The sequence below is a fragment of the Cervus canadensis genome, chromosome 23 (genome assembly GCF_019320065.1).
Source record: "Cervus canadensis isolate Bull #8, Minnesota chromosome 23, ASM1932006v1, whole genome shotgun sequence".
Taxonomy (NCBI): Eukaryota; Metazoa; Chordata; class Mammalia; order Artiodactyla; family Cervidae; genus Cervus; species Cervus canadensis.
In genome coordinates this window covers 26,311,588-26,339,232 of record NC_057408.1, presented here as the reverse complement: position 1 = coordinate 26,339,232, position 27,645 = coordinate 26,311,588, and the positions used below count along the sequence as shown (strand labels likewise).

Below are 27,645 nucleotides of genomic sequence, written 5' to 3'. Positions count from 1 at the left end.
CACTCTCACCACTATTATTCAAGATAGTTTTGGAAGTCCTAGCTACAGCAGTTAGGGAAGAAAAAGAAATAAAAGGAATCCAGATTGGAAAAGAAGAAGTAAAGCTCTCACTGTTTGCAGATGACAAGATACTAAACATAGAAAGCCCAAAAGAAAGTATCAGAAAATTACTAGAGCTAATCAGCGAATTCAGCAAAGTTGTGGGATACAAGGTCAATACACAGAAATCACTTGCACTCCTATATACTAACAATGAAAAATCATAAACAGCAATTAAGAAATCAATACTATTCACCACTGCAACAAAAGGAATAAGATATCTAGGAATAAACCTATCTAAGGAAACAAAAGACCTGTATATGGAAAACTCTAAGACACTGGTGAAAGAAATAAACAGATAAAGATATTCCTTGTTCCTGGGTGGGAAGAATCGATATTGTGAAAATGACTATTCCACCAAATGCAATCTACAGATTCAGTGCAATCCCTATCAAATTACCAATGGCTTTTATCACAGAACTAGAATAAAATATTTAACAATTCATATGGAAACACAAAAGACTCCAAATAGCCAAAGCAGTCTTAAGAAAGAAGAATGGAGCTGGAGGAATCAACTTTCCTGACTTCAGACTATACTGCAAAGGTGCAGTCATCAAGACCGTATGGTACTGGCACAGACACAGAAATACAGACAAAGGGAACAAGATAGAGAACCCATAGATAAACCCACACATCTATGAGTACCTTACTTTTGACAAAGGAGGCAAGAATATACAATGGGTCAAAGACAGCCTCTTCAATAAGTGGTGCTGAGATAACTGGACAGCTATGTGACAAAAGAATGAAATTATATCACTACCTAATGCCATACACAAATATAAACTCAAAAATGAATTAAAGACCTAAATGTAAGACCAGAAAATATGAAACTCTTAGATGAGAACATAAGCAGAACACTCAATGACATAAATCAAAGTAAGATCTCCTATGATACACCTCCTAGAGTAATGTAAATAAAAACAAAAATAAACAAGTGGGACCTAATTAAATTTAAAAGCTTTTGCACAACAAAGGAAACTACAAACAAGGTGAAAAGACAACCCACAGAATGGGAAAAAATAATAGCAAAAGAAACAACCAATAAAGAACTAATTTACAAAATATACAAAAAGCTTATACAACTCAGTACCAAAAAGCAAACAACCCAATCAAAAAGTGGGAAAGGGATCTGAAGAGACATTTATCAAAAGAATATATTCAGATGGCTAACAAGCACATGAAAAGATGATCAAATCACTCATTATCAGAGAAAAGCAATCAAAACTGCAATGAGATACCACCTCACACCGGTCAGAATGGCTATCATCAAAAAGTCTACAAAGAATAAATGCTGGAGAGGGTGTAGAGAAAAGGGAACAATCTTGCATTGCTGGTGGGAATGTAAACTGATACAGTCACTATGGAAGGCAATATGGAGATTCCTTAAAAAGCTAGGAATAAAACCACCATATGACCCAGCAGTCCCACTCCTAGGCATATACCCTGAGGAAACCAAAACTGAAAAAGACACATGTACCCCAATGTTACTGCAGCTCTATTTACAATAGCTAGCACATGGAAGCAACCTAGATGTCCATCAACAGATGAATGGATAAAGAAGGAGTGGTACATATATACAATCGAATGCTACTCAGCCTTAAAAAGGAACACATTTGAATCTGTTTTAATGAGGTGGATGAAACTAGAGCCTATTATACAGAGTGAAGTAAGTCAGAAAGAGAAATAGAAACATCATACTGACACATATATATGGAATCTGAAGAGATGGCACTGATGAATTTATTTTCAGGGTGGCAATGGAGAAACAGACATAGAGAACAGACCTATGGACAGGTGGGAGGAGAGGAGGGAGGAGGGGGGACATATGGAGAGAGTAACACAGAAATTTACAATACCATATGTAAAACAGATAGCCAATGGGAATTTGCTATAAGACTCAGGGAACTCAAACAGGGGCCCTGCGACAGGCTGAAGGGTGGATTGGGAAGGGAGATGGGAGGGAGGTTTGGGAGGGAGGGAACATGGGTATACCTATGGCTGATTCTTGTTGATGTATGACAGAAACCACAAAATTCTGTAAAGCAAATATGCTTCAATTTAAAATTTTAAAAATTTAAAAATAAAAATAAATTAAGTTCAAATTAAACCTTTGACATGACTATACAAACCATACACATATCTTTGCAGCTTCATTTTAAAGTAGTTAGTTGTTTTATTCTGTTAGGTAGTTAGAATAGGGAAAATGAGTCCCGAATGGCAGTGGCTAAAAGACAAAAAGGGGGGAAAGCCCATGAAAATAGAACAAAGGAAGGTCCCAGGACCGGAGTGAGAACCCCAGGTAAAACAAACAGCCCTCCTGGCTAGCGCAATAAAAAAAGAGGAGCCAAAATTGAGCCGGGGGCTTCTCTTCTCTTTGCGTCTTTTGGGTTGACCCACCCTTACTCCTCGATCCAGGATGTATTTTCCTTTGCTTGCCAAAATATACTGAGCTGTAACAATGGTCTGTCCATTGCTTCAAATTTCTGCTGTTGGTGAGACACAGCTGAGGAAATTACAAACTCCGAGGACAGTTCACTTAGCTGGCATGTTGATGAATAGCTTGGTGCTTAATTTGGGAAACTTCCCGGGAAAAAGACTAAGCACACAGTGAACTTCGTTTGCCAGGAAAACACATGTTAATTTGGAACATGTCTTTCCTATAATCAGCACAACTGATATGTCACAACCTTCCAGATAACGCATGCAACAAGTGCTTCATGTAACAATTTTATATGAAGCTCTGTTTTCCACTATTTGAGTGTTTTGTTTATATTAATATGTCTTAAGTGACTTAAATGGGTCAAAAATTATTTCTGATGTCAATATTACCATAAAAAATTGGCACTTACAATTATTTTCTCCAAAATTGTTCTAAAGTGAGTTTAATAATGTGCATTAAAAATGAATCAAGATATAGAGGGAAAAAATGCATGAAAATTGGATGCTTGGTGTTACATAATTTCTTGCTAAGCAAGTTCCCTTAAAATGAAACAGACATTTTACAAAATATATATTCAAATATGAGTTTAAAATAATTTTTTTACTCTAAGAAAATGAATTTTATAGCACAAGAAGCAGATCAGCAATAACTATGTAATTTCTAAACTTGATAACATTTCTAATCACTTATTTCTGGAACAGTGATTAACTTCTCAGTAATAAATTTCATGTAATATAAATATATTGTTTATTTTCAGTTTGTTTTCTCAGGAATTTTTTCCTTAACCATATTTTTAGTCTTCTTTTATTTATAAATTTTGTTTTATACCTTTTTTTTACAATATTTGTGTCTTAGAATACACATAATTAATTTTAAAGACACTGCTTTTTAATAACATAAATTGTGGCACTTCTAATTTAATAGAAGTTAATGAAATATTCTTACTTAAGTTCTCCTTATATATAAAATAAGATTACAGTGGATAATCATTTACATAAATTTCATTAAAACATGTTTTAAATTTTTTACATAAAATTACATAAATTATTTACATAAATTTCATTAAAACATTTACAGTTGAAAACTACTTCATTGAGAAACACATTTTTCAAAGATGTTCACTCATCCTTTGAATTGATTTCAATTCTTTTTTTAGTAGTTTTGTAAACAGTGATATATTTTTTTCTCCAAAATATCCAGTGAATAAAAGTTTCTTGCTTGTAGGCTAAACATTCTTGTGATTTCTGACACCAAAAGCTTTGGCATTTCTTCTGTGCAGCAGACGTTTATTCCCTTGCAATAAATTTGCTCCCATCCATTTAGTGTTTAGTTAAACAGAAAATTCAAGACTCAGAACCAGTCTTCCTGGGTGCCAAAGAGCCACTCAGTGTATAACAAAATACGCAAGAGACGCTTTCCATTCCAGCATCTCATCAGCAAATTTCTCAATAAAGTGAGGAGTAAGATACGTGTTTAAAGACTTTCAAAAAGCAAGCCAAGAAGGTAAACATGATTATTAAAATTCTATGTAAAATCAGTCTGGAAAGGATGAATTCTGATACATTTCAAATTCACAAACTGAATCCTTTACTGTATTATACAAAATCCAATGACTACAATAGTGATGATTTTGATAGTCTTTTCCATTGTGTTCTCTCTATTCTTTTGAGCTTGATTAATTTAATAACTGATTAATTAAAATTTTGAAGACATTAACTGGCAAACTGAATAATTTTATCTATGTTTTGAAACCTGAAAATGGAAAAATACCTAGTCACTACTGATTATTGAAGACGTGACCATTAGCACAGCTGACATCATGAATTTTATTTGAACACATTTCGCTGGGCAATAGTTTACATGTCCAATTTGAAAAATAACTTGCAAAATTTATATTCAATGTTTAAAAAAATTGATTTAAAATGTATTGTAAGAGCCTATACTTAATTAAAGATTTTAGAATTTCAAGTGACTTGGGTTTATTTCTTATGTTTTTCTGAATTTTCTATGATTCATTTCTTGTATTAAACATTATGTATTGCCATAATAAAACAGAGATATTTTGTGGTAAGTATATAAATAAGCTGTGGTAAGAATGAACAAGCTGTTAACTTTTAAATAATAAATTATATACACTTGCATGAATTGATATATAAAATAATGTTTAATTCTAATTTCAGCAACATTTTAACCTACCTTTTGTCCCTATGTTTAGAGATTGTTGAATGTGTTAAAAAAATACAGTGAACCAATATATGGTTCTCAAATGAATACTTACATTTTTCCGTGGCTGTAACACTTAGGTTGTACCAAGCACTAGTCTCTCGATCAAGTCGGTTAGTTGTAAAGATTGTGCCATTGTCATCAACACTGAACACCTCGCTTCTGGCAATAGAATATCTGCACACACAGACACAAATAATTTCTTAAAAGTATTATTTTCTCTGTACAACATACTTTAAAGACTACACATTGTTCTTTTTAAGCAAAAGGATATCAAATCTACATTCTAGAGAGCTAGTATAATGCTGAAAAATTTCAAAAAAGTTATTTCTACATTTATATTCAACTCAATGGAGACAGAGGAGAAAAACCTGAAAAAACTCTAATTTTCAAATGATGTCTGCCAAATCTGGACACACCACTCACTCTCATTCCCAAGAGAGAATTTTAACAAGTAAATGACTTGGTTAAAAAGAAATGGCAAAATGTCTTTTGCAAAATGAAGAGAAGTACAAATAAATGCAGGTAAAGATTAAAGCTTGTAATACATTTTTCCCCTCTTTGAGACAATGTAACACAAATCCTCACTGTAGGCTGCTGAGTCTCCTTCTTGTACCACATAGTTGCTTTCTAAATCTGTGCATCACATTATAATTACTTGATTTTTGACATATGAGAAATGTTCTTTTTTTTTTTCTGTTTAAAGGGAATAACTTGATAGTGTTTTCGCTAGGTCATGTACGATTCTTGTAACTCCCATGGACTGTAGCCCACCAGGATCCTCTGTCCATGGGATTTTCCAGGTAAGAATACTGAAGTGGGTTGCCATTCCCTTCTCCAGGGGATCTTCCCAACCCAGGAATCGAACCCTGGTCTCCTTGAGGAAGGTGGTCTCCTGCATTGCAGGCAGATTCTTTACCAAATGAGACACCAGGGAAGCCCTAATAAAAATAAAGTATATGTTATATGTGTATACATATCCTAAAAGAGAGCAAGTAAAGATAGTAGGTATATTAGGTCATTATTGGAAAGAAGTCAGATAATAAAATTCTCTCATGCAAAAGCATGGGAAATTATCTCAAATTCCACAATGAAAGAAGTCTTTGAAATACTCAGCATGTCTTATCTGCTTGCAAATGATTAATAATAAAAATTAAAGAAGAGTAATAACTAGAGTTCAATGATGGCTTCTAACTGCATATATATTGCTGAAGACTTTGATGAGACATCAGTGAGGTTTGCCATGTTCTGTGGCAGTAGATGAGAACATTTTAATCTTGAATTGACAGGTCCCTAAAATTATCACACTAATTTGTAGGTTGGTGTTCAGGGGGAAATTAAAATAGAAACTACAAAGAATTAAGCTTTAAGGAAATTCAGTTTTAACTCTGCTCATTGTTAAATCTTTATAAGCAATTTGCTTACATATCTACAAGTGGTCACATTTCCTACTTAGATTTTTTTTTGCAAAATGAAACAGTTGTTGTTCAGTTGCTCAGTTGTGTCTGACTCTTTGTGACCCCATGGACTGCAGCATGCCAGGCTTCCCTGTCCTTCACCATTTCCCAGAGCTTGCTCACACTCAGGTCCACTAAATCGGTGATGCCATCCAACCATCTTATCCTCTGTCGTCCCCTTCTCCTGACTTCAATCTTTCCCAGCTTCAGGGTCTTTTCTAATGAGTCGGCTCTTTGTATCGGGTGACCAACATATTGGAGCTTCAGTTTCAGCATCAGTCCTTCCAATGAATATTCAGGGTTGATTTCCTTTAGGATTGACTGGTTTGATCCCCTTGCAGTCCAAGGGACTCTCAACAGTCTTCTCCAACACCACAAAGTCGGACACGACTGAGCGACTTTCACTTCACTTCACCATTTAAGAAATAAGTGTGTAATATATATTAGAAAGAGCATGGACTAAAAAGCCTAAAACGTAAAGTTTAGATGTTCAGATTAATCTTTGGTTTGCTTTGCAATTCCTTTTTAAAGACTCTTCATTCCGCTAAAAGTGCTGAGTGAATAGAATGTGGTTATTCAGTGTTTTCTCACTGCTAAGGGCTCCTGACAGAAAGATATAAACAAATGATTTTTCCATGCATATAAGGATGCCTTTATAGTCTGTTCTTAATCTTCATAGACCTCTACAAAAGTACTATTCCCATCTCCCAGAAGAAGAACAGACACATAAAAGCCAAGCCCATAACAAAGGCTAAATCTTCCCAAGTAGGTTCAACTCCACCAGATCTTTCAAGGATGCTTTTAAGTATGCTTTTATGCACAAGTAATAGAGGATTTAGTTTTTTTAAAAAACTTTTAACTTTGTATTGGGGTATAGCCAATTAACAAAGAATGTTGTGATAATTTCAGGTGAAGAGGGAAACGATTCGGCCATATATATGCATGTACCCTTGCTCCCCCAACCCCCCTCCTATACAGGCTGTCACATAACATTGAGCAGGGTTCCCTGTGCTATGGGGCTTCCGTGGTCGCTCTGTCAGCAAAGAATCTGCCTCCAGTGCAGGAGACCTGGGTTCAATCCCTGGGTTGGGAAGATTCCATGGGGAAGGAAATGGCAACCTACTCCAGTATTCTTGCCTGGAGAATCCCATGGACAGAGGTGCTATACACCAGCTCCTTGTTGGTTATCCACTTTAAATATAGCAGTGTGTACATGTCCATCCCAAACTCCCTAACTATCCCTTTCCTCCAGCTTTCCCCCTGGGAACTACAAGTCTGTTCCCTAAGTCTGTGATTCAGGTGAAAGATGTTTAAAGGCAGCTTCTTCCGCTGGTGAAAGAAATCCTTGTCATTCTTGAACGAAACACAAACCTGCTTCCAGCTTATGAGCTAGACTGTTTCCCACAAGCCTGACTACTCAGATTATTTATCTTTTGCTGTGAATGCAGGCAGTTTTTCTCTTTCAAGGAATTGGTCTGAATTTATAGACATAGTGTTGTCTCAGTATATCCTTATAATACTGTTTAATGTCTACAGGTTCAATAACTGCATTCCCTCCTTCATTTCTGATAATGGTAACTTTTGTCTCTTCTCTTTTTCCCCTTGGTAGTCTGGTTAGAAGGATAATTTCTACTGGTGTTTTGGAAGAACCAGCTATCATTCCATTGTATATCTCTATTTTCAATTTCACTGCTTCTACTCTAAAAAGTTTTTAATTTTCTTTCTTTTTTTTTTTGCTTAAATTTAACTTGCTCTTCTTTTTAGGACAGAAAAGATTTTGCTGCCATTCCCATATTTATAAAAATTACAAGATTTGACTCTAGGTTTAGTTAGAAAGGAAATTTTAACAATGTCCAAGGAATGAATCATCCACAGTAGTGGCAAAAGTATTCATTCCTTCTGTCTGTCATCTAAACAATGCAGTAATATAGAGAATGGGGATAAGATGAAAAATTTCGGGAAGATTTCTTGTGCAGTTTCTTATAACTTTATGATGGAGTTTTTATTATAGATCATTTCGAGGTCCTAACTCCCAGCACACTAAAATCCTTAAAACAACTATTAATACATGTTTTCCTCCACCACCTTCCCTTATTCATCTATTTTCCATATTTATAGTCCAGATAATTACACAGGCTTCCATATACTAAGATGCTGGGTATTGCTTTGCTCTTTGGAAGAGCAACTGATACAAAGAAGAAGGTTCTTTAAATTTTTAAGACAGACAATGCTCCAGTTTCCCACTGGAACTCCTAATCACAAAATGCTGCCTTCTAACATGTAGATATAGTTCCTATTTATTAGCAGTAAATTTAGTAATGAATATATATGTAGTATATGTGTGTGTGTGTGAGTTGTTCAGTCATGTTGGACTCTTTGTGACTCCATGGACTGTAGCCTGCCAGACTCCTCTGTCCATGGGGTTCTCCAGGCAAGAATACTGGAGTGGGCTGCCATTTCCTTCTCCAGGGAATCTTCCCAACCCAGGGATCCAACCTGGGTCTCCTGCATTGCAGGCAAATTCTTTATTGTCTGAGCCACTAGGGAAGACTTCCAATATATGTGTGTGTGTATATAATCAAAGCACAGTATGTTGTTTAAATTTTAAATAGCATGTCTGTTAACCTGCTTGTTTTTCTGACAATACTAAAGAACACATAACTTAACAAATGCTTTCATGATTAAAGTTTTCATTATGTCATCATTTATAATGACACATTGTAGAAACAATTTAAATATGTAATCTCAGTTGTGTAAATAAGGCAATGAGTGATGAATGCTTTATGAAAGTATAAGTAGCCTCAGTCCATGTCAAACTCTTTGCAATTCCATGGACTGTAGCCTGCCAGGCTCTTCTGTCCATGGAATTCTCCAGGCCAGAATACTGGAGTGGGTAGCTTCTTCCTTCTCCAGGGGATCTTCCTAACCCAGGGATCAAACCCAGGTCTCCCACATTGAGGGAGGATTCTTTACTGCCTGAAACACCAGGGAAGCTCAAGAATACTGGAGTGGGTAGCCTGTCCCTTCTCCAGCAGATCTTCCTGACTTAGGAATCGAACCAGGGTCTCCTGCATTGCAGACAGATTCTTTACCAACTGAGCTATCAGAGATAATGATGAGTAAAAACATAGCTGAAAATATGGCATTAAAAAAAACAATACACAGGCATTAAATTTAGATGATTATATGTGAAATATTATGTAACATATATAAGAAAAATGTGACAACAGCAAAATGTAATAACAGCTTTTGCTTTTATCTTTAATGAGAACTACAAGGAGAATAATTTGTTTTTAAAAAAGGAGAAAATATATTACATGAATGTAACAGACTAATTAAATGGATGGTAAATATAGTTTAATTGCAACACAAAAACTTATTTCTAACTGATTGGACTCATTTGTATGCCTTTAAAGTTACCTTGTAAAAGCTTGGTTAACTTTTGAATATCATTCCCTGGTGGCTCAACTGGTAAAGAACAGCTCACAATGCGGGAGACCTGGGTTCAACCCCTGGGCTGGGAAGATCCTGTGGAGAAGGGAACAGCTACCCACTCCAGTATTCTGGCCTGGAGAATTCCATGGACTGTATAAGAGTCCATGGGGTCGCAAAGTGTCAGACATGACTGAGCGACTTTTACTTTAACTTAATCAAATACTATTTGTACGAACCACATTGTTATCAACTTTGTTTCTGCTCTGACTTGGCATAATCGAGGGTTTCTTTTCCCTCACATCCCTATCCCAATTAATAGAGTTGATTGCACTGAATTTCAGTGCACTGCCTCTCTCTTGTCCATATTTGCAAGTGCTTATTTATTTGCATCTTAACCAATAGTGAGGTTTCCTGTTTTGACTTCTTTAAACTGTTGCAAATTTTATAAATGACCATAGAGAGAAATATAGGTCTAGATATATCCTTGTTCCACTTATAAAAAATTTTATTTTCAAGCTAATCTGTGTTCCCTCATTTATCAATGTGAAGCTGGGCTTCCAGACATACCCAATAGGAGATTTCCTCTGATCAGGATCAGTGGCAGAGACCGTGCCTACAGAGGATCCATGAGGGCATTCTTCAAAGATTTCAAAGATGTAATATGGGAGGAGGAAAACAGGAGGCTCATCAACATCTTCCACCTGGATCTTGATGACAGTGGTGGAAGCTTCAGTGTGGTATTCCCTGAGTTGCTCATCAACTTGGGGGTTTTTAACTTTTGCTCTAATACGATAGTGGTTCTGGTCCTCAAAATTCACATTCTGCAAAGTAATACAGTATACAGAGAAAACCCAAGGAATTACTTAGGGGAAAAGAAAGGTTTTGTTGTTAAATTAAGTCTCAGGAGCTTTCCAGTTAGGTTTTTACTACTTATGTTCTTGGATCCCAATGAGATTGTCATTACTTAGTAGTTGTGGAGAAAATCCCTATGTTATGTGTATTTTGTTATTTACATCTATTACAAAATGTATTTGGTTAATAATTAGTTTTTTTTAAGGATTAAAACTATACTTTTCTGAGTATAAATAGGGAGTTGAGAATTAATTTCCTGTTATTTAAGATATTTTTGAAAAGTTTGTCCTCTTAAAATCTTTAAATTTGTCCTCTTTGAAATCTTTTTCAAAACCTCTCCTACAGTGTAACTCAAGGAGCTCTGTAATAACTCTCTCCTCAGTTATATCTGAAATATATCAATAGAAATATAAATAACTGAACTTTTTCTTAATTTATTCAGAAGTATCTTGCACAAAACTGATAATTAGCTATTTTTAAAGTATGATTTGTAATTTATGCTAAAATGTAGACAATAATCATATATGTTAATATTCTAAAAAATGAAACATCTTAGAATTTTTTTAAAAGCACACATATCTTTCCTTTGTTCTGTAAACTGTAAATCACTGAGTCTTAATTTAATTACTTAATTGAAACAAACACTAACTGGTTACACAATATAATTATATGTATTTCTGATTTGATTTTGCATTATTATGCAAAAGAAACAACTTTAATGCACATACCTTTTTTAGTATAATTATTCCTTCTTGGGTCTCATTATTGGTAATGACGTCAAATGTTCTTGAATCGTCTTCGATGCTGTAGTCCATTTCTGCATTCTCTCCTATGTCATTATCATATGCCATGATTTTTCCTATAGATGTCCCAACAGGTGCAGATTCAGAGACAGTCAAGCGATATAAACCTTCAAAAACAAAATTCAGGATATTTCGCACAGATAATTAACATAAAGAACTTCCAAATATAGCACCCTGCCTTTATTTAATGCGCTGTCAGAAAAAAACATACCCACTCTTTTCACTAATTGCTTATTCTAAATACACCTCACTCTCCCTTTATATTTTGCAGTCTAAACATTTCCCTCATATCTTTTTGAGTATTTATTATTTTCTCTTTAAAGATATCTTAGAAAGTTCTTTCACCACTACACATAAGTTCCAAATTTCTATACATATTTGTGTGTGTGTGTGTGTGTGAGTCAGTCAATCATGTCCAACTCTTTGTGACCCCATGGGCTATAGCTTGCCAGGTTCCTCTGTCCTTGGGATTCTCCAGGGAGAATGGGTGAACATTCCCTTCTCCAGGGGATCTTCCTGACCCAAGGATGAAACCCAGGTTTCTTGCATTGCAGGCAGCTTCTTTACTGTCTGAGCCATCAGGGAAGCCCATTCATACTCATAGCTTCTCAATATTCATGGATTTATTTTCTACTGTGTCCTTCAACAATGCCAAATTATATTTGATAAAAAGTTTTTCAATTTTACTCAGGCATTCTCTGAAACCTAAAATTACCAATAAATATAAGTATGAATTGAAGAAAGTAGAGTCTAAAAGCAAACAGTTGAGTTCTAAGTGTAGCAGTTTGATTTTTGAGAATATGAACTTGGATTGCATTAATCACAGTTGAAATGAAAGAGAAAGATGTAGAAGTATGCAGCCATAAAATAGAATGAAATAAGAACATCTGCAGCAACATGTATGGACCTACAGATTATTATACTAAGTGAAGTATGTTGGGAAGAGAAAGACAAATGCCATATGCTGTAACTTATATGTGGAATCTAAAATATGACACAAATGAACTTATGACCGATGCTGAAGCTGAAACTCCAATACTTTGGCCACCTCATGCGAAGAGTTGACTCATTGGAAAAGACCCTGATGCTGGGAGGGATTGGGGGCAGGAAGAGAAGGGGACGACAGAGGATGAGATGGCTGGATGGCATCACCAACTCGATGGGCATGGGTTTGGGTAAACTTAAGGAGTTGGTGATGGACAGGGAGGCCTGGTGTGCTTCGATTTATGGGGTCGCAAAGATCTGGACACAACTGAGTGACTGAACTGAATTGAACTGAACAAAACAAAAACAGACTTACTGATACAGAGAACAGAATTGTGGTTGCCAAGTGAGATGGGGAGTCGGGGAAAGGATGGATTAGAAGTTTAGAACTAACTGGTGAAAACTATTATACAGAGAATGGTTAAACAAGTCCTCCTGTAGAACACAGGGAACTGTATCCAATACCCTGTGATAAATAATAAAGGAAAATAATGTGAAAAAGAACGTATATATGTGTATAACTGAATCACTCTGCTGTATAGTAGATATTAACACAACACTGTAAATCAATTATGAAAGTGAAAGTCACTAAGTCATGCCCAACTCTTTGTGACCCCATGGACTGTAACCCACCAGGCTCGTCTGTCCATGGAACTCTCCAAGTCAGAATACTGGAGTGGGTAGCCATTCCCTTCTCCAGGGGATTTTCTTAACTCAGGGACTGAACTCAGGTCTCCTGCATTGCAAGTGGATTCTTTACTGTCTGAGCCACCAGGGAAGCCCAAACTATACATCAATAAAATAATTTTAAAAAGAAAAAATGATGGAGACACAATAGTTGGTTGTGAAAAACCATGCTGGTGTCAGATGACTCTATTCTTTTTATTGAAAAAAAAAATAATGGCAGTTATATTTGAGATACATTGACACAAATAAAAATAAATAAGCTTCCTTTCTTTACTTTTCAGAAATAACTTGCATAAAACTTATTAAAAATTAGTCACTCGTATATCATTTGTAACTTATGCTGAAATGTAAAAAATCATCAGGAATGATAATATCCTAAAGAATAAATCTTATAATTAAAAAAAAGGAGTACATTCAATACAATTTTCCTTTAAAGGGATTCTTGATTTCTTTAGAAGCACATTGCAGCGAGTCACTACACGGACTGCCTTGTGAGATCTTTCTCTTTCTTTAAGTGGGAGAAATGTTACTTTAAAGTTGATAATATTTTGCTGTTTTCAGGAAGTAAGAGTTTAAGTGTGCTATCGTGTATCTATCATTGTGGGGAAGTTAAAAGAATCATTTACTTGATTGCACAAATTAAAAATTGCCAACACATTACTCTTGAGGAGAGAGGGACACGATCCTAAATCTGAAAGCAGATGCTCTAACACATTGCCAAATCAAGACTTAGTCTATGCTGTTTGCCATACTTTCAAAAATCATTTGTTAGGGTACTTCTTACTTACTGTCTTTAAATATGGGTTTATTGTCATTGACATCAGAAAGTTTGACTAATACACTTGTTGTTCCAGACAGTGCTCCAGGCAGACCAATCATGTCTTTGGCTTGAATAATCACCCAATACTCATCTTGCAGTTCTCTATCCATTTTAGAAGATATTCTTATTTTTCCTTTAAAAAGGTAACAAACTACAATTATTATTTCATGATTAACCATGGCATCTCCCTAGTTAATTTCTTAAGAATTTAAACATAAGATCACTTGTTTGACACCTTTTGAATCATTACAATGTGCCAGATGCTGCCCTGGAGATAAAAATATGACAATAAACTAATCACCAACTCTGCCTAGAGTTTAGAGTAGTCATCACAATACTAATAGTAGTAAATCCTTAGTAAAACACTATGTTAAGATAAACCACAGGGAGAGAAGAAAGTCTTATTTTTCTGCTTTGCTTCTCTGACCTAAAACTAGGGTGCTACAATTAACTGTTCCCCTAAACTTGGAAGAAGTTGGTTTATTATGGATATGTGTGTAAATTAAAATGCTAAATTTATGCCAAAAATACTGTGCACCTGTGGTTTAAAATTTATTTTGAGTCATAACATATGAAGAAGGGCTATCTTCGATTCACAGTTACTCATAGTCTACCAACAGAGATATTCAAATCCACACTGGACCATGAAATTGTCATATTAAGTGTGCACTTTCTATAAAATCATTTATTAAAAAGTTAATCATTGTTGAAAAAACCTAGGAGAAACTTAAGGTGGTGAATAGGTGGGCAAAATGCAATTGTAAAGATTTGGGGAACACATAATACAAATATAAGAAAGAGAATGGCTAATCTTCAACAATGTCTGGGCAAAGGTATTGATTAAAAACTGTGATACCTGAACAAAAATAAAGGAAGGATAAATTGGACTTCACTATGATGATATTTTAACTGTGGACTGGTGTTTCACAATTGTATTCTAGTATGTGTAATCAATATGGAAACCATAGAATATTATGAAACAGATGCTGCTACTGTCTTCCCTAGGTGTGACTCAATGGAGAATTGTATTTGATGTTAGCAAAGGTGAATAATATTAGAGTTTTTGAATTATATATCCAAAGGTGTGGAGACTGAGAGGAACACAAAGGCCTTCACTTCCCATGTGTAGAGGCTTCAACTTATATTGCCTACTTCATTTTCTTTTCTTCTCATCTTTAGAATGAACAAATTTAAATATATTCCTAGATCCTCTTACACACTCCAAAATTTAACTCTTCTGTGTTTTGGCTTTCAATTGCCTTGCTGCTCACTCTACAGCTCCTCTTCTAATGAAATTAATTGCTTTAGCAAATTTTCTCAACATATAATATTTCAGAAGCCAGTGAGGACTAGGGGGGGAAAGACAATGCTTGAAATGGCTGAGAAGGTCGAGTGCCACCCGGCACACGCCTACGTCACAGACAACCCACTTTCTGTCTCCCTCCCCTTGTATTTCCTCACCCTGGTGCCTGGGTAGTCTAAGAGCTTCAACAGTTCCCCTTCTCAGGGATTTCCCACAACCTGGAATGCCTTCCACTCCTCACTTTGGTCATAGGCTCAGCTCAGCATCCTGTTTTCAGCGTATTCTGCCTTGCCAGACAATATGAAATAGTGCTTACTTTCTTCTATTGAACCTTGTTTATTTTACTTCATGATACACACAAACTGTATGCATGTATTTATCAATATGCAAATGCTTAATATTTATATTTAAATTCCAAGAAAAAAGAATTCCTGTTGTTTCCTTTTATTTTTATTTTTTTAATATTGCAGTGTTGTACGGCTGTAAATGTAGTATGTTGTAAACACAACGCCTGTTGCATATTTGGCCCTTCTCAACCAAGATCGTGTAAGAGAATGAAAACCTAATGTCTTCAGGCATCCATTCACTGCATGTATTAAAATAACTTTAACTTATACATTCAGGATAATAGAAACTAGGTATTATCCTGGGAGAATTAAGAATATAGTCACTCAAATCATATTTTTCAGAATCTGATTCTCACAAGACACCTGATTGATAAAGGCTAAGACATTTAATATTTGCTGAATGAATGAATCAATAAAGAATGCTTAAAGACCCAACACATACTTTAATTGCTTAAAGCTTTTCTTGTCATCAATATGGATATAATAATTGTCTCATTAACAACCATAGAATTTTACTGCTTTTTGTACTTGCCACATTTATGGGTAGTTAGTTAGGTACTTCTTTGTTTCACCTTTAAAGACCATAAGCATATTTATGTGGACTTAATCTTTGCAGTGACCAAAGAAGTCATATTTGTTGAATGAACCAATGTTATGTAATTCTTATGTGTTTAATAGATATAAAGAGAGAGATTTTTGCTTTATTTATTCTATAAAGTATTCAATTGATTAACAGAAATTGGAGAAGCAAGGATAGGAAAACCAAATGCTATATTCATGTAAATCAGAAGGACATAAAACACAGAGCTATTAATTTTAAGTTTCCACACCCAGCCATAAAGTCAGGATTAACCTCACTCTGGCTAGGTGTACAGGTGGTACTCTGTGATTTCAATTTGCATTTCCATGATGACTAATAAGGTTGCACAATTTTAATATGCTTGCAGGCTTTCTGTGTATCAATTTTTTGTCAATTGTTTGTAAATGTCTTTTCCCCATATTTTTAAATTGTAATAAACCTTAGATATGCTTTATAACCCATACACAAATAATTTGTGGTATGGATGTGAAAAACCTAATCTCCCAACCTTAGAAAAATCAGCTAAAAAATTAAAAATAATTAAATGCTTACGATTACATTACAACCTCCTTGTTTATGGAAACATTTGGTCCACTTTACAACACATTTGTATGCAGAGAATTTTTGCTTTGATGTTTGCCAACTTAGAATCGTGTTGAATTGCACGTTATTTCATTCAGGAATACCTGTTGTTGGTTCAATGGAGAAATATGGTTGGCCTTGTAGTAAGCTGTACACGAGACGAGCGTTATTGCCACTTGAAGGATCATCAGCGTCACTTGCTGTCACCTGGATGACTAACGTTCCTGAAGAGAACATGAATAGTTACAAGAAATTAAGCCTCTGGTCTTTTTGAAAATGGATCCTAGTTCTCTAAGATATTCTTTCTTTAGCAAGCAAGATGATGATATGCAACGAAAGACTAGCCCTCCTTTTTCTGGATTATGAAACAAATATATTTTTGTTTAGACATGAAAATATCACTTTATAAAAAATAGCCCTTATTCCCAAATACAATATAGAATTTTAAATGTGTAGATCCATGATCTAATGCAACCTAAATATTAAGTGATCCACTAAAATATATAATTAAGGATTATTCAAAGATGTTTTATTAGTGGAGTAAAAGGGAAATTTAAAAGCAGTTTTTCTTCAAAAACCATATTGTAACCAGTTCTCCAAAAAATTATAGAATTTAATAAAAATATTAATAAAGATTATTAAAATGATCTTGACATAGTGTCAAGCTGAAAATAAGCAGAATTATTTGGCTAATATTTCCTTCAACAAAATGCCTACTTTAATGAATTTTCTTTTATAGTGCAATGTAAAAATCTACCAGCTTGATAAGGTAAGCATTCTTAATCTAATTTAGTAACAATCAATAAAATTCATGGGAAATAAATATTTGTATGTTTAAAATCAATGGTTAAATTAAATATATTTATTTAATTGTGCTTTCTAATGATTTTTTGTAAATATGGAATCTAGCATTATGAGTCTTGTTGGAAACACACATTTTTGAAGCACTATGTTCTCTATTTTTACCATGAAAATAATAAATGTAAAATAAATTAAGATGACACAAATTTGAGGCAGAACTTCTAAAATTAATTTCATAAAGTCTTGCTTTATTCGTACTCATAATTTGTAAATATCAGCTATAAAACTTAGAAGGAATTTAGGAATGGTCAATTCTAACATCGCTCTAATTATCTAATTTATTTTCTTCAGTTTCTGTCTTTCTTTTCTCCTGTTTCAGTTTTATTGGCATAACATTTCATTAAATACAGATTAATCAACTTTAAGACCTCTAAATACTTTATAAATATTTTCTCTAAAAAAAGTCAGTAGAGAGAGGTAAGCCTGTATACATTCTTAATCAGTAATTTAAAAACTGTAGAAATCTTCAAAAATACTAAATTAATATAAGCAGTAATAATAAATATGCATCGAAGCAATTAAGAAATACAAATCATTTGATAATATTTTGTATATTTATATTATTTGTGAGGACTTGTCATGTATAAGAGAAATTGTACATTGACTCGCAGTTCAGTTCAGTTGCTCAGTCGTGTCCAACTCCTTGAGACCCCATGGACTGCACCTCGCCAGGCTTTCCTGTCCATCACAAACTCCTGGAGCTTACTCAAACTTATGTCCATCATGTCGATGATGCCATCAAACCGTCTCATCCTCTGTCGTCCCCTTCTCCTCCTGCCTTCAATCTTCCCCAGCATCAGAGTCTTTTCAATGAGTCAGTTCTTCACATCAGGTGGCCAAAGTATTGCAGTTTCAGCTTCAGCATCAGTCCTTCCAATGAATATTCAGGACTGATCTTTAGAATTGGCTGGTTGAATCTCCTTGCTGTCCAAGGGACTCTCAAGAGTCTTCTTCAACATCACAGTTCAAAAGCATCAATTCTTCAGCACTCAGCTTTCTTTATAGTCCAACTTGCACATCCATACATGACTACTGGAAAAACTATAGTTTTAACTAGCTGGACCTTTGTTGGCAAAGTGATGTCTCTGCTTTTTAACATGCTTTCTAGGTTGGTCATAACTTTTCTTCCAAGGAGTAAGCGTCTTTTAATTTCGTGGCTGCAGTCACCATCTGCAGTGATTTTGTAGCCCCCAAAATACAGTCTGTTACTGTTTGTATTGTTTCCCCATCTATTTGCCATGAAGTGATGGGACCAGATGCCATGATCTTCTGAATGTTGAGTTTTAAGCCAACTTTTTCAGTCTCCTCTTTCACTTTCATCAAGAGGCTCTTTAGTTCTTCTTTGCTTTCTGCCATAAGGGTGGTGTCATCTGCATATATGAGGTTATTGATATTTCTCACGGCAATCTTGATTCCAGCTTGTGCTTCATCCAGCCAAGCATTTCTCATGATGTACTCTGCAGTAAGTTAAACAAGCAGGGTGACAATATACAGCCTTGACGTACTCCTTTCCCTATTTGGAACCAGTCTGTTGTTCCATGTCCTGTTCTAACTGTTGCTTCTTGACCTGCATACACATTTCTCAGGAGGCAGGTAAGGTGGCCTGGTATTCCCATCTCTTGTAGAATTTTCCACAGTTTGTTGTGATCCACACACTAAAAGGTTTTGGTGTAATCAATAAAGCAAAAGTAGATGTTTTTCTGGAGCTCTCTTGCTTTTTTGATGATCCAGCAGATGTTGGCAATTTGATCTCTGGTTCCTCTGCCTTTTCTAAATCCAGCTTGAACATCTGGAAGCTGATGGCTCACATTCTGTTCCATCCTGGCTTGGAGAATTTTGAGCATTACTTTGCTAGTGAGTGAGATGAGTGCAATTGTGTAGTGGTTTGAACATTCTTTAGCATTGCCTTTCTTTGGGATTGGAGTGAAAACTGACCTTTTCCAGTCCTGTGGCCACTGGTACATTTTCCAGATTTGCTGGCCTATTCAGTGTGGCACTTTCACAGAATCGTCTTTTAGGATTTGAAATAGATCTACTGGAATTCCATCCCTCTACTAGCTGTGTTCATAGTGATGCTTCCTAAGCCAACTTGACTTTACATTCCAGGATGTCTGGCTCTAGTTGAGTGATCACACCATCATGGTTATCTGGGTCATGAAGATCTTGCAGTCAGGAATGTTATGCAGTACACAGGAAGTTGCAAAATCACCACGAAGCCAATGATGTGTCTTTCATGGAAATAATCAATGACTGTTTAAAGTGTCCACTTCCTTGTATTACCAGTAAAGACAGACACTTGGTGGTTGAGTATCATCTTTAATATGCATTACTCACTCTATCAGTGTATGAAGCATAGTATATGTCATACATATAATCTAACCTTTTTAGCCTCAATTTATTCATTTGATCAACATTTTAATGTACTCACACTAAAACTGATAATGTTGACTCAACAACATTAATAGGTGAAAAATTAAATTCTCTCTAAATTATATTAGAAATAAATATATTTCTAAAGGATAAATGACCTATATGTACATTAATGAAAGTTATCTTATGCAGGCTATTTTAACCTGAAGTATATCATCAGGATATTCTTCATCCACATTTGCATCATTTGATCAGTTTCTTAGATTAACTGTGTTTTATCATATAGCCCCCATTCAGTTTAATCATGTCTTAAAAAGAACTGCATTCACTGCCTGTATGTCTCATACATCATGAAAGAAACTGGAAGTAAAACAGTAGATGTCTACAAAATTCACTCTGGCTTATTGTAATGTAAGAATTAATATTTTTTTAAATTAAAAATCAGTGACAAATGCTTCTAGTACAAGTTGCCTATACATATATATATATATGTATATATATAGGTTTGACTAAGGTGGTCCTTGGTAGAACTGGATAGCTGATCACCTGCTTAGAATCACTGTGACAATGCAGAATGATCATGAAAATTTTGTGCTAAGGGAAGGAGCAATAACCCAAAACCTGTGTATGTGTACACTGAATTTTCTCACCCTTAACTCCTATTATTCTATCTTATGACACCATCTATTAATTAGAATTGGGAAATTTATGGCAACTCTTAAAAACTTAAATTGAATAAATTCTTGAAGTTCAATTAGCAAGGAAAGTATAACAGAGAGACGGAAAACCTTCGCTTGGTGACTGAAAGAGCCAAAGGTCACTGAATTTCTGAGCTGTCACTGCAGCTTGGTCACAGATGACCAAACTATTTGTAAATGCAAAGAGCCAATGATTGGACTTTTGAAGTCTAAAGATCTCTTAAATCAATTTTTATCTATCTTGTTAAACGAAGAAAGTATAATTACAAAAAATCATTTTCTCAGATTTTATTAAGAGCAACTTCTCAGTCTACTTCTTCCTTTAATAAACTTACAGCATAGCATGTAATATAATAACCTATGTCTCTTATGTCTCCAGCATTGGCAGGAAGGTTCTTTACCACTAGTGCCCCCTGGGAAGCACAGTTTATAACAACAAAATATGCAATATAGAACGTCTGCATTCTATCCATTACATTGACAGTTGATGCTGTTTTCCTATATTATCCTTGAGATATTTTCTCAAATATGCAAAATTTAAATAAACTTTGTTGTGCTGAATAGCCTCTTAATCTTAAAGGTAGTTTTTACAAAGGACTTTATGGAAATAAATTTAAGATGATATTTGACTTTGCCCACTTTATCAGACATATCATCTTACAAAAATGTATTTTATGTATGTAAATTTACATGTAAACTTGTACAAATGCTTGAAAAAAAATCACCCTTATCTGTTGATTTTATTCAACCTCACAGCAGCTTCCATGCAGCTGGAGGATCTCTTCTTTTGCAATATCGCTTCTCATGTCTTTCTTTTCTTATAGGACTGTCCAATGCCTGGTGATTCTGCTTCACCAGGCAACTCCTTTATATCTAGCAGTTCTGAAACCCCAATGTTTTCCTTTTCCCTACCTACATTCTTCAACAAGGAGATCTCATCCATTGCCATGCCCTCTGCTGTTCTCCTCACTGTGCCATGGGAATTTTTTTTCCCAGAACATGGCATGGCTGGCCCCTTTGGATCATTTTCTTTAAATATTACCTCCTAAATGACTCCACTTTGTCCAGTCAATTAGCCATCATCATATTTTCTCATACTTAACAGTTTAATAACATATAAGGTCAAATATTACCTGGCTTCTTTAAAATAGTTGCTTACAGTTTGTGCACTATAATTAAAATATAAGCTCTGTTAACTAGCAATTACTTCATATATTTCCTTTACAATCGAATCCCCAGTCTCACAAAAAATTCCTAGAACATGTTAGATCTATAATATATGGTGGTTGAAGAAGGAAAAGAAAAGAGCTAGGAGGAAAAGGAGGAGGAGGAGGATAAGGATGGAAGGAGAAAAGGAAATATATCACTGCCTAGTGATCAGACAGGACAATATTAATTCATCATTTGTATCTAAGGATAATTGGCCTTGATATATATTACACAGCTAAATTTGTTTATGCTGTTGTTAAAAATCTATGTTCTGAATACATGTAGAAATAGGTCTTTAAATTGCTAGTTGTTAAAAGGTGAAGAATCAGGAAAGTATATTATGGAATCTACATTTTTAGACATGCTGGATAATGAATCAAATGTTCAGATAAGGCAGTTTTAAAGCACCTTAACATAATTTAAAAATCATCATTAATAAATCACACTTAAATAAATTCAAGTTTATCACAAATAAATACTTTTTATGAATTAAAATTTATATACTATTTGTTGTTTTATTACAATTTTCTAACAAAGGAAGAGCAGATAACTTTGTATGATTATATGATAATTTTCCCCCATTGGAAACAATTCTGATTTCTAAGGCAGTCAATTATTATATCTTATGGAAAGCATTCTCCTTTACAAGTATTTATACTTAAAGTATTTATTAAAGTGATATTGGGTTTGAAAAAGAATTTAAAAGTGGATGTGGCTACACAGAGATCTTCAAATGTTTTGTTTTTAGTTTTCATGATCAATTGTTTGAATAAATTTAGGGATTTTTTGTCTTATAAAATTGTTTCTCTTATTTTTAAATGGAGATGATCTTATATGTTTTTTTGAGATGCAAAAGTATAGTTTATTTTGGAAAGTAAATTCTTATATGGAAGAAACTAATAAGCGAACAAGTTAAATAATTTCATGTATCACTCAAACATGTTTAACCTTTTTTTATTGAAGACTGAAATTATATTTTAACAAGACAAATTACCTATTAATAAATAGCATCATTGCTTATAAAATTTTAGTGTATAGTCAAAATTTTCAAATGTTTAACTTAACAGATTTGCAGAAGGAAGTACCCAGGTAGAACTTTAAATAATTCATGTTCAAAACATATGCTTGAAATTTTAAATCTGTTTTCATTGTTAACAGGTACATCTTTGATGTAAATTAATATGCAGTACCTTCTGGAGACATCTCTGGTACAATGGCCTCATAAGGTTCATCTAGGAATTTTGGTTCATTGTCATTGATATCCGACACTCTGATGACAAACTCAGACTCAGGTTCCACAGCCCTTCCAGTATTGGTGTCGATTACCTGGGCTCTGAGAGTGTAGAGGGACCGTTCCTCCCTATCAAGCTTCTGTTCAGCATATATGTCACCTGTTCTTTCATCAATGACAAAAATACTTCCAGCTCCAACTCCCAAAAGCTTGTACTGGAAAGAGTTGTTTCCTTTGTCTAAATCAGATCTCAGCTGCAAGTGCAAAGAGAGATGGTTTATTGTCCAGATATGTTAAAATATTTTCATTGTTTCATTTTCATGTTTGCTAATTATTCTCCAAACTAATAATTTCATAGAATTCCCATATTCTATTAAATGAGGTGAAATGTTAAGTTTAAGATTAAAATCTATCACCAGGCAGATGACTCTGAATTTTCACTGTAAATCACTATACAAATTTTATTACTCTAAATAGATGATTCCAATTAGAAACGATAAAGATTGAAAAACAAAGTCTCTTTTATACATTATGCACAACACAGTCGGTTCATGTTTACTCAGATGATTACATTTTTAGTCATTAAAATCATACTCTCAAATATTTATATTAGATCCAGATCTAGAGACAGTTAAAGAGATAATGACTTACATAAATTTAAATAGTGATGCTCTATCTCTAGGCTAAAAACACATAGAAGACATGGAAATATTAGTAAGAAAATTAGGGAGCATGTTGAGACTATGATAATAATCTCAGTCATCCATAAAATCTGAAAATTGCTTTATATTAGTTTTTTCAATTAATCCTCATACTAATATTGTGTAATACATATTGTTGACTTAATAAATTCTTTGAATAGAGAAGAGAAGTGAGATTTAAAAATGCAAAAACTTTCACAGAGTTGTATGGTTTGGGGGTTGAATTATGATTTGGACCAAAGCCCTGTTTGACCCCAGACCCTTGCCTACATAGCTCCTCCCCTCTTAGAAACCACTATGTTACATGGTCTTTTAGTCCTCAAATTTTAGCCAAATTAGATCTAATTCTTTCTTTCCAATATAGTCCACTTAATTCTCAAATGTACCTATTCTTTGGCTCTCACTAAATAGCTTATTCATCATAGTGCTAATGGAATTTTGAATTTTATACATTAAAAAGGGTTATGATATAGATAATACTACATGATTTTTCATATCTAACTTATTTTACATAAAGAAAAGAAGCATTAGAGAGTAACCTCCTAATTATCGTGAATCCATGGTTTTCTTGATTCCTTATTCATATTCCAATTTATGAATGTGTGTGTGTGCTCAATCATGTATGACTCCTTGTGACCTCATGGAATATAGCCCACCAGGTTCCTCTGTCCATGTTATTCCAGGCAAGAATACTGATGTGTGCATGTTCTCCTCTGTACATGGAGTTTTCCAGGCAAGAATACTGGTGTGGTTTGCTATTTCCTCCTCCAGGGGATCTTCCTGACCCAGGGATCGAACTCATATCTACCGCATTGGCAGGTGGATTCTTTTCCACTGTGCCACCTGGGGAGCACTATTTATGAATATGCCCTTCTTCAAAGTAAGAGCTTCTCTGAAAATGTACACATTTAACCAATAGATACAAGCTTAATTTCATAATTTTTCTCACAGCTCAAGGTACAATGTATCATTATTCTGGACTAATTAATACATTTTTCTATGTGAGGAGAATAACTCAAGATATCAAAATGAATAATTTAATAATTATAGTGTTTTCTTGAATCACTGTTTTACAATAAAAGAAACAAATTGGAAATAATGAAAAAAGAATTACAGCTCTTAAATTTTGAAAGTCCTTAATTATTCATAAAAGTGAAGTCCACATGCCCTAATGATAAGAAATTAAGGAAAACAAATGTATGTTCTAAAATAAGTATTAGAAATGAGAAGAACCACAGCCCCTGGTTTCCAATATCATTTCAATGTAGTTCGAATATCATGATGAAGGAAAGTCAGATTTAGTCATGAATAAATGCATTTCAAGTATATTCAGTTTAATTGTCATAGATCAGTGAGCTTGATCTTTTTAGGATTCAGATTTAATTAAAATAAAAACCATAATTTCAACATCTTTCTATTTATGTCACAAAATGCTTAAGTTAAACACATTTCAATTTCATGGTTATACATATTCTATATTTCCATTCAAAACCATTCTTTTCAATTATGTATTTACTATCAATTTGGCAAATCAATACGACTGAATCTTTCCTTAATTGTGCTTCCAAATTTTAACCCCTTTTAACAAATATATCAAAAAGAAAGTGATTTTGGACATGTCAACTACATTGTCTTTTTACCAGCTCTGTCACTACAAACATGTAAATATTCACTATTACTTTCTTTTAAACAGTTGCCTGTATGTTGTTTAAGCCTAATGAGGTTGTTTAGAGGAAAGATATCTGTTAGAATAGTTTCATAAATATTTTTACAAAATGAAAAACAAAGCTAAATGCTATATGAAAGGAGGAAATGGAAGTTATCTGTAATGAGCAAAAAAAAAAAAAAAAAGAAACAAGAAAATGTGAATTAATCACATCACCAGTCCTCATTCTGATTGCATTGATGTGCTTCCCTTAGAGCCTTACCACTAAAAGTCAAAAAAGGTATGAGAAATATTACTTATAGCAGGTACACACACACACACCAATGACTGAAATCGGCCTAAAATCCTAGCCGAGGTCATTGGTTGAATGTACTCATATATTTGGCTGAAGGCTAGATGAACTCGTGTGGAATCCAGAGAACATACTAACAGAGAAGTTCTCTTGAAAGGGCTAGAAGGAGGGAGTTAATGAATTTTGAGTGCTTCACCCTTTGGGCCCAATTAAATTTTAGTGCTAGTTAATTAGCGGTTAAACTTATTTCAGTTCATTCATCCAGAGAAAGAGCCTTACAGAGAAGAAGGACATGATATTATAATTACCTCTGTTTAAAGAAAATTAAATAAGAATAAAAACTGAAAACATAAATAGGAAATGTTTTGTGTCATTAATGCCATTTTCTTAAAATGTTTTTATAGAGAGAAGTGAAATAATTATTGGTTTTACTTCAACTTCACTAATCAAATGAAGTGTGTAGGTTCTTGAAGCTACCTGACTGTAAAAGGATTTGGTATTAATCTATTTCATTAAAATTTAATGAGGGGTAAATCAACACCCACTTAGCATAATGGAAAATTCTGCTAAATACTGTTGGTAAACATTACTGTTGCTTTGATTCATTACCAAAAATAACACCATCAGATTTCCAGATGTTGATAAATGCTGCATTTTCACATGAGAGACTAAAGTGGAATTTGAAAAGCAGAGCTTTCCCTATTCTTCAAGTTCTGTGACTATTTCAGGTGTTTGCAAATATGAAACAATCAGTATGCTGTTGTTTGAGCCTTTCTAATAGTTCCACTGAGAAGATGAAAAATTCATCAAATACGGAAGTTTCCTCAACGCATTCGATTAGATTTACAAGGTTATTTCCAGTAGCACTTTCAGAAAATCAGTACCTGGCCAATGTGATGTCTGGTCTTGTTCATTTCCTCTGGTACAAAAAACTGGTTCCACATCCAGCCACGCCTGATTCTCAAATGAGATCCCGTTGGGTGCCTCACCTCCTCTGTTTTAGAGTTTTCTGCTGCTACAATGCAAGGCCATAGGAGAGGAATTCCCAACATAAAAGGCAGCAATAACCAACAATTCATTTTCTCTGGATTTCAACTGGTACTCTTCAGAGGAGACAGTGTGCTGCAAACAAAACTCATAAGCTCCCTTGTAATATTTTCAACTCTTACGTATCTTTCATATTCCTAGAGAACAGAATAAAACAATATTTTGACATTTAAAAAATAACACTTTGACTCTGTGGGAGAAGGCGAGGGTGGGATGATCTGAGAGGATAGCATTGAAACATGTATATTATCATATGTGAAACAGATCGCCAGTCCAGGTTGGATGCATGAGACAAGTGCTCGGGGCTGGTGCACTGGGGTGACCCAGAGGGATGGGATGGGGAGGGAGGTGGGAGGGGGGTTCAGGATGGGGAACACATGTAAATCCATGGCTGATTCATGTCAATGTATGGCAAAAACCACTACAATATTGCAAAGTAATTAGCTTCCAATTAAAATAAATAAATTTAAAAAAATAAATAAATATATTCTTCTGAATTGCCTAAAACACACACACACACACTTCTCACAGAATTATCGAAGGCATGGTACAACTTTTGCATCTGTGAAAATGGGACAAAATATGCATTTATTTTCCAGGTAAGCTAGTTAATCATATTTTGTAGCAATAATTTGAACAGAACAATTACAAATTTCTGCTTAGTTATTGTCATAAATCTGCCTGAAGGTGGAAAAGTTGCCCTAGAAATCTCCTTGACTGATAACTACCACTGATATGTTTTTAAAAGTTTAACCCGCTTACTTCTCTCTATTTCAGTAAAACTCAAACTATTCCATTAAATCAACTATCAAACCAGGCGACAATGTGACATTTCCTCTCCTTTTCAATAGAAATATTTTCTCATTCCGTTTCTCAAATTATGTTACTTTACATAGCTAATTAAATATTAAATAAAAAGAAAATTCAACTTAAGATCTGGGTACTTAAAATTTTATAC

At 34.3% G+C, this 27,645-nt stretch overlaps 1 protein-coding gene across 1 annotated transcript in view; it reads right to left on the bottom strand.

The window, feature by feature from the left end:
• Window positions 1–27,645, bottom strand: part of CDH19 (cadherin 19) — a 71,204-nt gene that overhangs the window by 21,142 nt on the left and 22,417 nt on the right. The window contains exons 2-8 of the mRNA XM_043444374.1: window positions 26,525–26,824; window positions 22,941–23,235; window positions 16,717–16,836; window positions 13,769–13,933; window positions 11,235–11,416; window positions 10,222–10,475; window positions 4,818–4,939 (exon numbers count right to left, since the gene is read on the bottom strand). Coding sequence (XP_043300309.1) covers window positions 4,818–4,939; window positions 10,222–10,475; window positions 11,235–11,416; window positions 13,769–13,933; window positions 16,717–16,836; window positions 22,941–23,235; window positions 26,525–26,719 — 1,333 coding nt within the window. The 5' untranslated portion in view covers window positions 26,720–26,824. The remainder of the gene's footprint in view (window positions 1–4,817; window positions 4,940–10,221; window positions 10,476–11,234; window positions 11,417–13,768; window positions 13,934–16,716; window positions 16,837–22,940; window positions 23,236–26,524; window positions 26,825–27,645) is intronic.